General features: G+C 38.7%; 1 protein-coding gene across 3 annotated transcripts in view; it reads left to right on the top strand.

The window, feature by feature from the left end:
• NAV1 (neuron navigator 1) overlaps positions 1-16987 on the top strand; it is a 2383470-nt gene that overhangs the window by 1973329 nt on the left and 393154 nt on the right. For all 3 annotated transcript variants that reach the window (XM_044076515.1, XM_044076516.1, XM_044076517.1), the window contains one exon: positions 15407-15569. In XM_044076515.1, the coding sequence (XP_043932450.1) occupies positions 15407-15569 (163 nt within the window). The remainder of the gene's footprint in view (positions 1-15406; positions 15570-16987) is intronic.

Raw genomic sequence — 16987 nt, 5'->3', positions numbered from 1 at the left:
TATTTGTCTATATATATATATGTAACAGTTTTTTGTACTTTTATTATGCTTTTAACAAGTAACTGCATGAAAATTAATTTTATTAGATGTTTTTAAATTGAATTTGCATATTTAATTATAGTGGTCCTTTGAATGGCTGGCTTGATCATGTGATTATAATGGTCCTCTATTTAAATGTGTTAATGTGTTGTGATTTTGTATGCTGATGAAGGGTGTAAACCTGAAAGCTTCATTAAAAGTTTCTTGTTTGTGATTATCGTGTGCTGTGGATGTTTATGGTATATAGTACTTCTGGAGTATTTCTGCCTTCAATATAATAGTTACCAGGGATGGATGAATTCCCGAAGGATGCTATTATGCATTTCTTGGCATTTAGTTTTAGTCTCTGGCTCTGACACCAGTTGTTTCTGTGTCAGCCCTTCCTGGAGAACATTCAATGACAGCTCTTCATTTGCAATCATCTGCAAACTTAGTCAGCCAGAGACCAATGACATTGGCCTTGACATCTGAGAAGTAAATGCCAAAAAGGTGTGGTCCAAGGACTGATCCCTGAGAGACTCCACTTGTGACTGGCCTCTTTGTAGAGGTGGCATCCCCATTACTAGCTTCCTGAGTCCTGTCTGTGAGACAGCTGGCTATCCACTGGGTGACATTATGGTTTGTACCTAACCTTTTGAGTTTGCCAACAATGCCCGAGTGGGGTATTGTGTCAAATGCCTTGGCCAGGTCAAGGTAGGCAGTGTGAATGATTTTGCCCTCATCCATTGCTTTGGTGACCTTCTCAGAGAAGTCCACCAGGTTGAGTAGGCATGATCTGCCCTTGACGAAACCAAACTGGGTTGGGTCAGTGTCTGGAGGTTTACTATATCTCTGTTGATCATCTCCATGATGATTCTTTCCATGGCTTTACATATAAAACTAGTGAGACTTGTGATTCTGTAGTTTCCAGGATCTGTAGATGGCCCATCTTTGTGCATATGGATGACTGTTGCCTTTCTCCATTCATGAAGCAAAAAACTTGTTTGGAGGTTACAGTTAAATAGTAATTCCAGTGGCCCTGATAGGTCATGTTCCATGCTATTTAGAAGTCATCCTGGGATATTGTCTGGGCCCATTGATGCAGTGTTTTTGGTTCTAGAGAGAGCATTAAGGACCTTTTCCCTAGTGATAGTACGGGGGGTTATATTTGATGGTATTTCCTGAGGAAGGTTTGGGGAGGGGGGATAAAGTTGGAGCTGAATTTATCAGCCAGGAGGTTTGCTATGTCTTCTGGCTCAGTATAGATGGCTCCTTTTACAGTGAGCTCTGCACACAATTGTGTATTGCCTTTGAGGTTCCGGGCATAGTTAAGGAATGCTTTGTGGTTGTCCTTGACCTGGGAGGCAAACATACCTCAAATTTGGTTTTATTGACTTTATTTGTCCTCTTGAGTTGTTTGTTCAGTTTCTTGAGAGTGATTTTATCCTCCTGGGTACTGCACCTCCTAATTTTTGCCATGATTTTCTTCCTCTTTAACATCCCCGTTCAAGACAACTGTTTAAATTTAAAGTCACAGCAAACTGTAACACTCGTAACATTGTCTGTCAGGCTCACTGTACTACATGTGCTGTGCTTTATATAGGGAAGGCGGGTAGATGTCTTTGTGACCGAATCAGAGACCACGTATATTGCATTAGGCAGTCTAATGAGACCAGTGCGTAGGTAAGCACATTATACAAGCAGGTGCTGTCCACAAGTTTATGTTTATGGCTATTGATTCTATTGTTCCCACAGAGCGACTAGGTGATGTTACTAATAAAACACAGAAATCAGAGCTGAAATGGATTCTTAACTTCAGGTCAGATTGTGAACCTGGCCTGAATGAACATGTTTCTATTAAACCTATCTTAAATTCTCGTAGATTGCAGAAAGTGTAATTGCTTTCATAATTTATTTCTTATTCTGTATATTCAGATGTTTTTGTGTATATTGCTCTGTAAATGCTTTGTTTTTTCTTGGACAGAATGTACTCCATTCACTTACAATGCAGTATTTTATTGGCTAGTTTGATCTAGGTCTGCGGATATCATACTATTTAAACATCTAAGTGTGTTGTGTATTTTACTAAAGTTCTGAAGAAGCTATATGCAAAATGCTCCTCTGCTTTTATTTATTTATTGTATTAAAAGTTCATCTTCTATACAGTTTCCAGCTCTATGTGTTTGGATTTTGAATCACTTGTTCTTTTGCTGCTTATTTCGAATTTTATAAGTTTTGGTGCTGCTCTGTTTGGCTGTATTTGGAGTCAGTCTGTTTGATTTTTCTTGGTACTTTTTTTTTGCTCACTGGCTCCATTTATTCCCTGTTTAGTTCTTCTTAGAGTTTAAGAAAGAAAGAATAGTAAACTATATTAAAAATGTAGAGTGCAAATAACTGTGTTTATAGGAGACATACTGAGAAAGAACTGAACATGTGAATTTGATAAAGAAAAGTTTACAGGACAGTTATTCAATGGAATTAATACCTGGGGCAAAGTAGAAGAGGAGTACTTATATTAATTGCAAGAGGAGCTCCAGTAGTTATAGAAGAGGATAAAAAAATAATGTAGTGCTAAGGGGCTACTGGCAAGGGAGGAGGAGGATTACACTGGGATGTATTTATATTCCACCTAAAACTGCTGTAATGGAGCTTAAGAAAATTCTGGGAGAATTCATCAGTTTTCAGCAAGGAATATTATTTTTAGGTGGGGGACTGGAATGAGATTTCCAACAGTGAAAATGTGTCTGGGGTGCCCAAAAGGGAAAGTATAACAAGGGGGAAAAGATTTATTGGTTGAGTGCTTTTGTAAAAAACTTCTTTTTTTACGAAAGCACTGAACCAATAAATCTTTCGCTCCTTGGAAGAAGTTGTACTGGTTCTTTAGTTCTCAGTTTGATATTGTGTGATATGGGGAATATAACAAAGGGGGGTACATTTTTGAAGGAAGATGTGAATTCAGTAATTGGAGTTTGGAGTGAATTTATATATTATTCCCCAAGATGTAAAAACTGGGCTAGGTTAGACAGCATTTACATTTCGCATGAACATGTGCCTTTAATTGAAGGCCTTGATGCGCATATAAAAACTTTTCAGATTATGCATCAGTAATAACTAAAATAAAAGCACAGGGTAATGAAATAAAAATGAGACACTGGCACTTTCCTACCTATCTGTTGAAAAGAGAGGAATTTAAGGAATGGCTAGTGGAGATTATTCAGGAGCTATTAGAGAGGATATAAATTTCTTCTGAAAACGTAGCTAGGGAGTGGGATAAAATTAAGATGGAGTTTAAAAATAGAGTGGAAATAAAAGAAAGGGAACTATGGTAAAGGAATAAGAATTATTGAAAGGGACTGACTAATGTTAAAGTCATGCAGAATAGGGGGAATCTCACAGAACAAGAAGAGGATCCAACTGCACAATGCTAAGGAGAAAATAAGGGATTACCTCAATACTATGCACGAGTTTAGCAAGATTACTGTTAAGCAACTGTTTTTAGTAACACTAGAGCACAAAAACTTTTAGCACAACAACTCAGGCTCCAGAAAGTAGAAAGGGTTATCACCGAACTTAGGAAGCCTGTAACAAGAGATCCTGTAGCGGTATTAGAAATATTTCAGAAATTCTGTGAAAGTCTGTATAAAGCAGAGAAATATGAAAATCAGGAAAAGCTACAAATGGAAATGTTTATAGAAGAATTAAATATGCCAAAGTTAGTGGTAGATGAGTCTCAATTACTAATGGTTAGGACAGGAGGAGATGAGATAAAATTGTGATGTATAACCAATCTACAGGAAAGTCACCAGGAATAGATGGTATTCCTGTGGAAGTTTGGAAGCTAGGAGGGAAAAACTAATAAAGATCTGGAAGGTTTTGTTTAACAGTATTTTAAGAGGAGAAGTACCAATATCCTGGAAGAAAGCTGTGCTGACTGTAATACCTAAAGAGGGTAAAGATCCATTGGACCCAGCTTCATATAGGCCAATTTCAATACTAAACCATGATTATAAAGTGTTCATGTGTATAATGGCTGTAATAGTTAAAAGAATGACAAAAGTAATGCCAACATTTATTGATACACCTCAGTGTGGTTTTGTGGAGGAAAGACAAACATTTGACAACATTAACAAAAACGGCATTAACAACAATTAACAAAAATTGGCAAAAAAATACACATAAATACACAAAACCATACTCGGAGGCTCTAAATAAAAACCTGCAAAAGCATCAGAGACCTCCAAAGCAGACACCCAAACAACCTGCACTTCCTGTCACAAACCAGACAACACACAAAACATAAAATCAGTGTGCCGCACAATCACAGCCCTTCAGGCGAAATAACATACCTAACACACTAGCAATAGGTGACTCTGTAGTCAGGCACACTGACATCCCACTCACTAGGCTGGACTAGCAGAAGGTTACTGTTAGCTGCCTGTCGGGAGCCAGAATCCGCCACATAACACAAGCACTCAGGTCACTCCAGAACAAGTACAAATATGACTCTGTCATTGTTCATGTTGGTGTGAATAACCTGAGATGTACCTCCCTGGACTACATGAAAAGAGACATGGAAGAGTTCTCTGATCATGTAGCCCAGGCTGGTATGACCCTGACCCTGAGTAGCATCCTGCCCTCACCAAGAATGATACCTCAGTATAAAGAAAAATGATCAATTTCAACAATTGGCTAAGCTTCTGGTGTCATTCAAAGGGGATCCAGTGTCTGTCAGCCTGAGATGACATGCTCGACAATCCGCATTGCTTCGCAAGAGACGGCTTGCACCTGTCACCCCTAGGCTTTCGAATACTGGCCAAGGCTCTTGCTGCCCCCATAGTGCCTTTTTATGGCAGGGCTCAAAAGTTAAACCCACCTCTGTAAACAGCACAATTAACAAAAAACTGAGGGTTATGCTACTCAATGCCAGGAGTTTAAATCTCAAAATGCACACGCTCAAAGCACTCCTCAGTATGGAGAACGTCGACATCTGTGCAGTAACTGAAACCTGGTTCAACGCTCCAGAGACCACCCCAGCACTACCGGGCTACAACTCATACCACACGTTTCGGCCACAGAAGACGGACCGAAACACAAAAGGAGGGGGTGTATCCATATTCATCAGGGATACCTACACCTCCAGGTTAGTGGCATAGCATGATACCTCTGAGATCATCCATGTACAACTAACAGCGGGCAGATCTGCAATGCAAGTTGTGGCCTGCTACAGATCACCCTCCATGACCCAGGACCACCACTCCACCTTTCTGGAGACACTGGAAAACATGAAGGTCCTACCAAACACCCTGATATTGGGCAATTTCAATACCCTACCATTCACTGGGAAAACTAATCTAGTACAAATTCCCAGACCCAGCGCTTCCTGGAATTCAGCAACTCAAACGCCCTGGATCAGCTGGTAAATTCCCCTACCAGAGGTGAAAACATGTTGGACATGGTCATCACCAACATGGGCGACAGGTGTTCCACACCGGAGGTCTACCCGTTACTGGTTAGATCAGACCATAAACTAATCACTCTGGATGTCCACACCCCACCACCACCCCCAACCAAGGAAACCACAGTAAAAAACTTTTCTAAAGCAAATTTCACCTTACTTAAGACAGAGGTGGTAAATTTCACAGCCCCCACGCTAAAGGATAATGCTGCCCAAGATGTAGAAACCTTTACAAATGCATTCTATGAGCACCTACAAGGATACATGGATCGTGCCATCCCTATCAAAACCTAAGAGAAGGAAACCAGTTTGGTGGACCCCTGCAATAAACAAGCTATACAATAGAAGGAGGAAACTAGTTCAGGAAAAAGAAAAGACATCCCTGATCAGTATCAGTAAGAAACTGAGGTCCCTCATGAAATCATCTAAGGCTAACTTCAAAAGAAAAATAGCCAGGGATTCAAAAGATAACCACAAAGCCTTCTTTAGCTATATTAAGCATCTAAGTGGCAACTCACAGATATGCACTGAACTAGTGCAAAATAGCACAAAATATACTCAACCTACTGATATTGCCAACATCCTGGCAGATAGATTCAGTGCAAACTTCACCCCCCTCTCACCTCCAAAAGGGCCCACAACAATACCGGAAAAAGTGTAATGTCCCAAAAATCACAGACGCACAGGTGAAAACAGCCCTTTCAAAAGCCAAAATAACAGTGTCAATGGGACCAGATGGTGTCCCAGGCTGCATCTTGCACGAACTACAGAATGAGCTAACCCCTCACCTAAACACGCTGTTCAACCTCAACCTCTCCAAAGGCTAGATGCCCATAGAATGGTGCACAGCAACAGTTATTCCTCTCCACAAAGGAGGGGCCACAACTGACCCTGGTAACTATCACCCCATAAGCCTGATTAGCCTGGTCTGCAAGGCTATGGAGCGCATCATCATGGAACTCATTAACAAAGACATTGGGAACCTCCAAACACTTGACCCGACCCAGTTCGGCTTTGTTAAGGGCAGATCATGCCTACTAAACCTGGTTGACTTCTTCGAGACAGTCACCAGGGCCATAGACGAGGGAAAGGTGGTTCACACAGCCTACCTTGACCTCGCCAAGGCTTTCAACATCATTCCCCACTCGGGTATTACAGAAAAAACTCACCAGCCTGAACATAAACCCCTACGTCATGAGATGGGTTGCCAACTGGCTTACAGACAGAACTCACATGGTAAGAATACCGGGCTCCAGGTCCAACTCTAAACCAGTCACAAGTGGTGTCCCGCAAGGCTCAGTCCTAAGACCCCCTACTGTTCGGCATATACCTCTCAGAAGTACAGGCAAACACAGGAGGACTATGGCTAACCAAGTTCGCCAATGACTGCAAACTGGGAGCCATAACTGACTCTCCAGCTGACATGGGCATCCTCCAAAAGGGCCTTACTGAGACGGACACCTGGTCTTAAAGTCATGGCGTCAAGCTAAATGCCAAAAAATGCATAGTCATCCCATTTGGAAAAAACAAAACACCCACAAATTGCCACATAGATGGCAGCCCCCTTAATACAGAAGAGGTAATAAGAGATCTGGGGACCCAGGTAGATAGTAATCTCTCCTTTGTCAATCATATTGCCAAAGTAGTTAGGAAATCCTTCTATTTGGCCCATCTAATTACTAAACGGTTTGCATCTAGAAATAAAGAGGTTATAGTGCCCCTCTACTCGTCACTCATTAGACCCATCATAGAGTACAATGCCCCATTTGGGATGTACCTCACAAGACACTTCCAGCAGCTGGAAAGACCACAAAAGTACCTCACCAAGAGGATTGCTAGTCTCAAACATATGTCTTATGCAGACTGACTGAAAAAACTCTGGCTGTATTCAGTGGCATATCGCTTATTCAGAGGTGATATCTGCCTGACTTACAAAGCCATGTCCAACTCAAAATTGATGGACATGCTCCACCTAAAGAAATCAAAGTCACTGCAAGCCACGCGCTCTAGTGAGCTAAACCTCGCCTCAACAATAAATAGAACATGCTGGAGGGATAGATTCCTGTCACAGAGACTCCCCATGCTTTGGAACAAAATTCCAAATTACATCAGGGAGAGCCCCTCACTAACACTCTTGAAGAGAAACCTTGAGGAGTGGATGGGTAACAGAAAATACTCCCCTGGGGTCATTTCATTGGCTCTGCTTGACAGAGGATCAGTTAATTAATCAGTGGGGCGGCGAAAGCCGACACACTCTGGCTAGGCTTTTAAATGCCCTCGGGCAGATAGCCTAGTACCTACCTATGAACAGAACATTGATAATCCAGAGGAAAGGAGAACGCAAGAAAATACCATTGTTGTTGGTGGGCGTTGATGCAGAGAAAGCATCTGACACAGTAAGCTGAGACTTTATGAGCAAGGAAATGGAAGCATTTGCATTGCCTGAAAAAATTATAAGGTTGATTAGGAGAATATATGAGGGATCATAAGTGACAATTTAAGTGGGTGAGGTCCTTTCTGATAATTTCTACTTTAGCTGAGGAACCAGGCAGGTTGCCCTCTGTCCCCTTTGCTTTTTGCATTATATTTAGAACCATTGGCAAAGAAAACAAGGGACTCAGAATTTCAAAGATATAATTGGTATGGTAGTCAAGAAAAGCTGGCTGTATTTGCAGATGATATAATTTTATACCTGGCAAAACCAGAAAGATGTGTTACAGTGTTGTGGAACATTTTGAGACAGTTTCAAATCTTTTTGGGATACAAAATTAATGAAGTTAAACCAAAGGCATTAGCAGGACATTATATACCCACACACAAACCGGTTCAGCAATATTCTTATTTATGGAAACATGATAAACTGAAGTATTTAGGAGTATGGATTAAAAATTATTCTGGTGTTGGAAATAATGATATGTGGGAAGAGACTAAACAAAAGATAATACAAAAACTGCCAGCATATTTTTATCAACCAGTGGAGAAATTGTGGGTAGCAATTAATAAATAGCTGAAGGACCTGATCTGGGAGGGGAAGATGGCAAGACTCAAGTGGGATAAACTGATTCTTCCAGTAGAACAAGGCAGATTGGGATTATCCATTTTGAAGGAGTATTTCAGAACTACACAGTTAAGGCTCCCATAAACAAGCAGAAAACTATAATTCAAAGTGAAAGGGATGATGCTGAAATAAGGTGGGAAGCTCAGGAAACAAAGAGACACTGGGATTTTAAGGAGAATAACAATAATCATACAGAATATCATATCCATAAAGTAGCAGAACATTTTCTAAGAACTAAGCCAACACGGGAATGGAGGAAGGAGATTCTGTTGCTAGGGATGACTGCAATTAGGGATACATTCAGTAGTCAAGAGGGGGCTGGAATTTATTGGAGAAAACTGGCAAATAAATCAAGGCATTGAGAGCAAATAACTAGAGAGGGAAAGATGATAGAATGGTTAAATGCCAAGAATTTATTTGGACTGCATGTTAGAGATTGCCTTTCCCTGTCAAGGATTGATATCAGAATATAAGCAGAGAGAAGAAAATAGGTGGGTCCAAAACAAAACCAGCACTGGTAGCTTTTAGTAGAATCTAGAACACAAGTTGCTGCTAAAAAAGGAAAATAATTTGTACAGCATGTAAAATATTGCACAGTAACTATGAGTCAATCAGAGGAGTTCAAAAAGGATTGGGAAGAGAGATTGGATATGCAATTCACAAAGGAACACTGGGAGGATATATGTATGTCTCCTAAATATGCAACAAAATCTAGAAGATTTAAAATTTTTCTTGGAAATGTTTACATAGATATTTTTTTACTCTAAGTAGACTCCAGAGAAATTTTCCTCTGGTAGATAGTAAATGTTGGAGGTTTGATAGGGAAGAAAGAGGTAATTGGGAACATATTTCTGGGAGTGCAGTGAGTGGCAGACATTTCCAAGCAAAAATCCTAAATCATAAACCATATTTTGGTGACATTTGGGTGACAAACATATATCCTTCCATAGTTTCTTTGTGAATAATTGCTTATCCAGTCTGTCTCCCAATCCTTTCTAACCTCCTCTGATTGATTCTTATAGTTATCTTACAATATCTTGTATGCTGTACTAATTATTCCTTTATTAACAGCAGCTTCTGTCCTAGATTATACTAAAAACTCATTGCTCATACTCTCTTATCAGTCCTTGATAGGGAAGACAATCAATACCCTGCAGTCCAAATAAATTCCTGGTCTCCTCCCATTCTATTACATTTCCCTCTCTTAATTATTTTCTCGCAATAATCTGTTATTTTACCAGTTTTCTCTAATAAATTCTAGCTCCCTCTTTCCTGTTGTCTGTATCCCTAATTGACATCATCCCTATCAGCTGGATCCCCTTTCTTCATTCCTGTGTTGGCTTAGTTCTTATGATACTTTATGCTACTTTATGAATATAATATTCTGCATGGTTATTTTTATTCCTCTTTATGATTTGCATCCAAAATCATCACAGTCTCTCCTTGGTTTTTGAGCTTCCCACTGTTTCATCATCATTTATTTCCACTTTGAATTATAGGTTTCTGCTTGTGCTATGTATAGAGCCTTAACTGTATAGCTCTGAAATACCCTGCAAATCGGGTAATCCCAAACCGCCTTGTTCGGTTGGAAGAATCAGATTATCCCACTTGACTCTTGCCATCTTCCCATACCAGATAAAATCCTTCAGCTCTTTATTAATTGCTATACACAACTTATCCTCTGGTTGATAAATGTATGCCTAACTTGTGTATAAAACTAAAGGGACTAAAAACATGTTCACTGCTTGTATCTTGCTCTCCATATCCATATAACAGAGTTTCCAATTTCTCAGTTTTTGTATTATCTTTTGTTTAGTCTCTTCCCACATATCTTTAGCTGCCACACCAGAGTTCTTTTAATCCATACTCCTATGTACTTCATTTTATCATGTCCCCATAAATATGGCTATTGCTGGAACCCATTCATGTGAGGATGCATAATTTACAGCTATTGCCTTTGTTTTAACTTCATTAATTTTGTATCCTGAAAAGATCTGAAACTGCCTCAAAATGTTCTTCAAAATTGAAATGTCCTTTTCTGGTTTTATCAGGTATAAAATAATATCATCTGCAAATAGAGCCAGCTTTTCTTGGCTACCATACCAATTATATCCTTGAATTTCTGAGTCTTATTTTCTTTGCCAGTGGTTCTAAATGTAATGCAAATAACAAAGGGGAGAGAGAGGACACCCCTGCTTGGTTCCTCTGCTCAAACAGAAATTATCAGAGAGGACCCCGCCCACTTTAATTTTCACCTCCGATCCCTCATATATCCTCCTAATCAACCTTATAATTTTATCGGGGAATGCAAATACTTCCATTACCCTGCTCATAAACTCCCAGCTTACTCTGTCAAATGCATTCTCTGCATCAAGACCCACCAACAACTGTGGTATTTTCTTACATTCAGCTTCCCTCTGGATCATCAATGTTCTGTTAATGTTGTCAAATGTTGACTCCCTTCTGCAAAACCACATTGATCCATCTCTATCAATTTTGACATCACCTTTGCCATTCTTTTAGCCATTATAGACATAAACACTTTATAATCATGGTTTAGTATTGAAATGGGCTTGTATGAAGCTGGATCTGATGGGTCTTTTAGGTATTACAGCTACCACCGCTTTCTTCCAGAACATTAGTGCATCTCCTCCTTTTAAGATACTGTTATACAGAACTTTACAGCTCTGTATCAGATTCTTCCCTCATAGTTTCCAAATTTCCAGTGGAATACCACTTGTTCCTGGAGACTTTCCTGCAAATTCATTTACCTCACCATTTTAACTTATCTCCTCCTGTCTTAACTCTTAATTGTCAGGCCTCATCTACCTCTAACCTTGGCATATTTAAGTCTTCTGTAAATAGTTCAATTTGTGCTTTTTTCTTGATTTCCATATTTCTCTGCTTTTATACGGATTCTCGTGACATTTATGAAATATCTCTTAATCCCTCTGTTTTTTTTTTTTCTTGTTATAGGCTTCCTAAGTTTGGCAACAACCTTTTCTTCTTTCTGTTGCCTAAGTCATTCTGCTAAATTTTTTGTGTTCTGGAGTTATTGTCAAAAAACAGTTGCTCGATAGCGATCTTTCTAAACTCATGCATATTTTACAGGCACTCCCTTATTTTCTCTTTAGCAGTCTGCAGTTGTGCCTCTTCTACTTCACTTTCATTTTATCCTACTCACTAGCTATAATGTCGGAAGTACTTTTTATCTTGCTTAATAACTCCTGAATAATTTCCACTACCCATTCCTTAAACTCCTCTCTTTTTAACAGGTAGGTGGGGGAAACGCCAGTATCTCATTTTTACTTCATTACACTGCATTTTTATTTTAGTTATTATTGGCACATGGTCTTAAATATTTATTGGATGTGTTCAGATCTCTCAATTAAATGAAGATGTTCCTGTGAAATATAATATCTAGCTAGTCTAGCCCATTCATTGTACCTTGGGGAATAGTGTGTAAATTCTGTCTGAGTTCCTACTACTGAATTCACATCTATCATACCGAATATTTTCATAAGTATCTTAATAAATCTGCCCTCTTTTTTATAGATTTTCCCTTCTAGGCCCCCAAGATACATCCTCATTGTTGCAAATCAAGTTCCAGTCCTCACTTATAAGTAATATTCCCTGCTGAAAGCTGATTATTTCTCCCCAAATTTTCTTAAACTCCATAATAGCAGTTTTAGGTGGAATACAAATACATGCCAGCATAATCCTCATCCTTTGAAAGTATCCCTCTACAACCACAAATTTACCATTATTATCATTTTTTTCCCTTTTCTGTCACTATAGGAACTCCTATAGCAATTAATATAAGTACTACCCTTTTCCTTTGTCCCTGGTATTCGGCTGAATAGATATCCAGAAATCCTTTCTTTATCAAATTCACATTCTCATTTCTTTCTAAATGTCTCTCCTATAGCATTGCTATTTGCACTCTCCATTTCTTAATTTAATTCAGTGCTCTTTCCTTTTGTCTGTACGTGTGAGACCCTTCACATTCCGTGATAATATGTAAAGTGTCATTATTATGATAAGAAGCTATTATTCCCAACTATTGTATATAACAACGTTTTTAGTTAATTGTTTCCAGCTTTTGTGATACATACACCCACTAATGTTTGGCAGGTTAATCTTTTATACATTTGTTTTTGCCATCTCCATTTAAATGCGTATCACATTTTACAATACATTTTTACTTAAATGAAAACCCTCAAAAAATGCACTTGCACACCAAAAGATCCCATAACCTGTTAAATTAATACAAACTCACAAAACTGTGCACATAATCAAATAATGAAGTTTAACATTCCTAATAGGAACAGTTGTCCTAAAGAGACAGCTGCAGACACAGGTATCATCTTACCTAAAGTTATGGTTGTCCATGCTAAGATGCATGTTACTGCCTGTGCTCCTACTTACAGTAATTGCTGTCTGTCCTTTTTTATCTTTATTCTCCTCCCAGATGTGAAAAACAATGTACATGCCTTCAGAAAAGATTTAACTGTTAGTGTTAAAAACAGTGTTCTGGCTTTTTATTGTCTTCTTATCAGCTTGTTTCCATGGAAACATAAGGAAAACATGTAGCCCTCAGCTGCCAAGTTCTAAAGACATGTTGAACGTTTATTTCTAAAGGAAAACTTTTCAATGTATTCAGTGTTCTTTTGTTTACTTGTTTCCACTGAAAACTTGTTATTAGATTAAGCCAGTGTTCTTAATCCATTCACCTATGCAAAAATAAGAGACAACATATTAGCTCTATATGTATTAGGACCTGTTTACTTTTACATTACACCCCCCACATCAACAACCCAAAATTACAGCCTGTTAACAAACATGCTTTTCTCCAGCCTTTTTTTCTCTTTTTGCATTGTAATGCCTACATTTTTAATAATAAAAAAGAGCAAAAGAAAAAAAGGCATCTGTTTTTATCCCATGCAACAATATCTGAAAATACTTTACTATATAACATGTAATTTAACTACCTATCTATATCAAACAAAGCTCCTCATTAGTGCTCGTCATGAAAAATCTTGATGATTGGATGGGAGATAGGAAATTCACACTGGGGATCACTTATGTGGTTCTGCTTGATAGGGGCACAGGAAAATGATTTTCTTGGGTGGCAAAAGCCAGGGTACCATTTGGCTAGGCTTATATAGGCCCTAGGGCCAATAGCCTAGTACCTACCTATGAACAGAATTTTTTTTACTTACAGTTGTCTTTTTCCATCTTCTTCCTCTCCCCTATGTATCCATCCATACGTTAATCACATGAAGTGGGGCAAATGCCTTTTATTCCCCCAAAAGTTTAATGAAGTCAGCAAAAGTAATTTATTTCCACTTTTTCTTGTACAACCATATTTCACAAATACAGTTGATGCTTTGTAATCTCACATTTATTCATTGATTTCCACCCTACTGGTCTTCTTCCTGTTCATCTCAATCTCCCCTCTCCAGACTCTGGTTTAATTCCAAGGTACTCCTGATTCTTTTGATCAACTCCTGTGCTTTTCTCTGTCTGTCAAGCATTTTCCTTTGGAACACTGGAAAATGTTTTGCTGGCAAAGTCTTTGTATGAGTTTTATTATCAGAAGAATGAGAAGCCATATGCTTAATGGCTCATTTTTTTGTTGGACAAACTTTTGTATTTCCTCCTTAGCCTGTTTTGCATCAAAAATTGCTTTGATTCTCCAAGAAAAAAATATTCTGAAGACAAGTAGATACAGCAGCTTTAATCTGACACTTCCTGATTGCTGGAATAAACTTGCTTTTCGTCTGCCTGGTATACAGTGAATAATCATTTTCCACAAGCACTCTCCTGCCCCAACTTTTAATACTTTGCCCTTCTACCACAGTTTTGTCAGGATTAATTCTTTCTTTTGGTAGGAATCTATCTTTACTAGTACAAGTCTTGGATGCTTCTCATGGCCAGGTTTGGAGCATACACCTGATGTGCCCTTTCAGTTAACAAATCCTGCTGTGGAATACCAGTCCAGTTGCATATTTGTGTCTTCATAAAATTAATAGTCTGTTCCTTTCAGTTTCTGTGATACAGCAGAAAATCTCAGGTTTTCTCTGCAAGCTCTATCCTCTAATTCTACCATTTTTAAAATATCTCTTCTTGAGCAGTCTGCCAGCCTTTTCTTCATTTTGACCTCTGAGTTTTGCAGTTTTATCAGTTCGTTTGAAAATCTGTTTAATGTTTCTTCCATTTTTCCAGTCTTTTGTTGTTTGAGTTGATATACTCCTTCAGTGTTTCATTTATTTTAATCGGCTCTGAGCACATTTGACTTATTTTTTCCTCTAGATTACTGGAACCCATGCCTTGCACCAAACTGGAGCTTGGACTGCTTTTTGCTGAGCAGCTGCAGGATTCTTCCCAATCAGTGTCTATTTTCTCTCCACCTTTTGTGGCTGAATTTCTTTCAGACTCTCTTAGTTTCTTCTTTGCTGGTATCCAGGCAGTGTATACTAGCCAGTAATGGAATTTACTAAAAGTGAAAGAGTTCCTGGCCCTTAGCACTCAGTTTTTTTTTTCACACTGAGGGAGGTAAGTTAAGCTTTTGATCAGTGTGCCGTCCTGGAAAGCCAGTCTGTTTTTTTTTTCTTGAGGTTACCTGTAATGCATTCCGGGAGGACTTGTGGAAGTTTATTCTGTGTCTGTTGTGAATACTACTGATAACAAGGTAGGTTTTCAGGTAAGTTTTATGACTCAGCTTTTATTAATTGCTAGCCAGATGATTGGTATGATTATTATGGACCCCTTTTCAAGCATAGTCTGTGTTCCATTTGCAACATCTTACTTCAGACTAGAGTATAGAAATAGCAGTGCTTAGCTTTTACTTGAAACAAATCATTTGTTTGCAGCATCTTTGAGTGTAATGAGGAGGCTGAAGGTGATGAAAAAGGTGTGTCAGAACTTCGCTCAGAACTGTGGGAGAAGGAAATGAAATTGACAGATATTCGACTAGAAGCCTTAAATTCTGCACACCAGCTTGATCAGTTGAGAGAGGCAATGAACAACATGCAGGTAAGGTCTGATTAACTTAAGCAGGTAAGGTCTGATTACCTTAAGCTGTGTCAGCCATTACTAACAGTTTCAGAGAAAAGGAAACCCAGGTATAATATGTAGGTACTTAGGCTGTACTTTACTGTTTTTGTGTGATTAGTCTGAATAATATCTAAACCGCCAACATCAGAAGTTGCCCTACATGTGTGGCAGTCACACACAGGTCATCATGCTGGTAGTGATATAGACAGCTGCTGTCCTACAGCTTTATGCTGATGTCATTTGGGGTACTGCAGCCACGAGCTGTAGATAATTTCAGTATAACATTAACTTTACTACCTCCCATGGAGCATAAGTCATTCAAGCCTGTATCTTCTTGTTTGTATACTTCCAATCAACTCCCATAGCTCCTTCTGGTCTCCAGACATTTTGGGGTTTCAGTTCTTTAACTATGTTACTTACGAGTTAATAGCAAGTGGTGTTAGAAAGGGCAGGGTTTAAATAAGAAAGTGACACTGAGGCTTATAAACATACGACGTCCTGCAGTAGAGAAATTAATCACTTTGTCATTTATCACTCCTCTGTTCATATTTATATTCATATTTTCATAACTGAGACACCTACATGTTATACAGGGGACTGGTGTAAAAGGTTAGGGTAGCAGACAGAAAAGGACATTGTCAGTGTTCACATGTAGTACTCTACACTTGAAATATTGCTAGTTGTTTGCTAGTAATTCTGAAAATATTTCATATTTTCATATGTACTTAATATTTTGGAAACCAAGTGACTTAAACTTTTGCATGACATATGGAATCTTACTTGATGAAGATGAAAAACGGGTTCCTATTAAATGATCGAAAATGCATTCTTTTGAATGCGTCTGGATCGAACTTGAAAGCACGAAAAGGCAAAATAGCGAAACGGCATGTAAGCGAATTCATTCCCTGGGAAAGAAATTGCTTGGCCGCTTCCGTTACTTTGCTGTTTTGATGACTGTAGTGTGATCTCAGAGTTGGTATATTTAAGTAGGGGGGTGCGGGGGCTCAGCCCCCCACTTTATGTAATGTTTTACAATTTTTTTTTTTTTTTTGTGGAACAGCAATTTTTCCCCTTGAAAAAAACGCTGTTCTAAGTGTTCGAGATTGTACGCTTTCTCTTAAATGGGTTCGATAAATCATCATTCGCTTTTTTAAGCACCCATGAAGAACACTGTCTTTGATATTTGCACTTTAAGTTGTACATATTCAGAGGTGTTCAGTGTTATGTTGCGAATTGTACAGCTAAACATAATGTCACAGTTTTCTGCAAATATTCCATTCAGAGATGGATTTTTTACTGTCTTGAAAGCTTATGTCTTGCTAACAAACCTTTTGTGACATATGTCTAAATTGTTCAGACACGGTGATATGATGATGTATTTGTGAAACGTTAAAGAA

Source organism: Protopterus annectens, chromosome 7.part0 (genome assembly GCF_019279795.1).
Source record: "Protopterus annectens isolate FY-2018-M chromosome 7.part0, PAN1.0, whole genome shotgun sequence".
Taxonomy (NCBI): domain Eukaryota; kingdom Metazoa; phylum Chordata; order Ceratodontiformes; family Protopteridae; genus Protopterus; species Protopterus annectens.
This window is presented reverse-complemented; position numbering and strand designations above follow the sequence as displayed.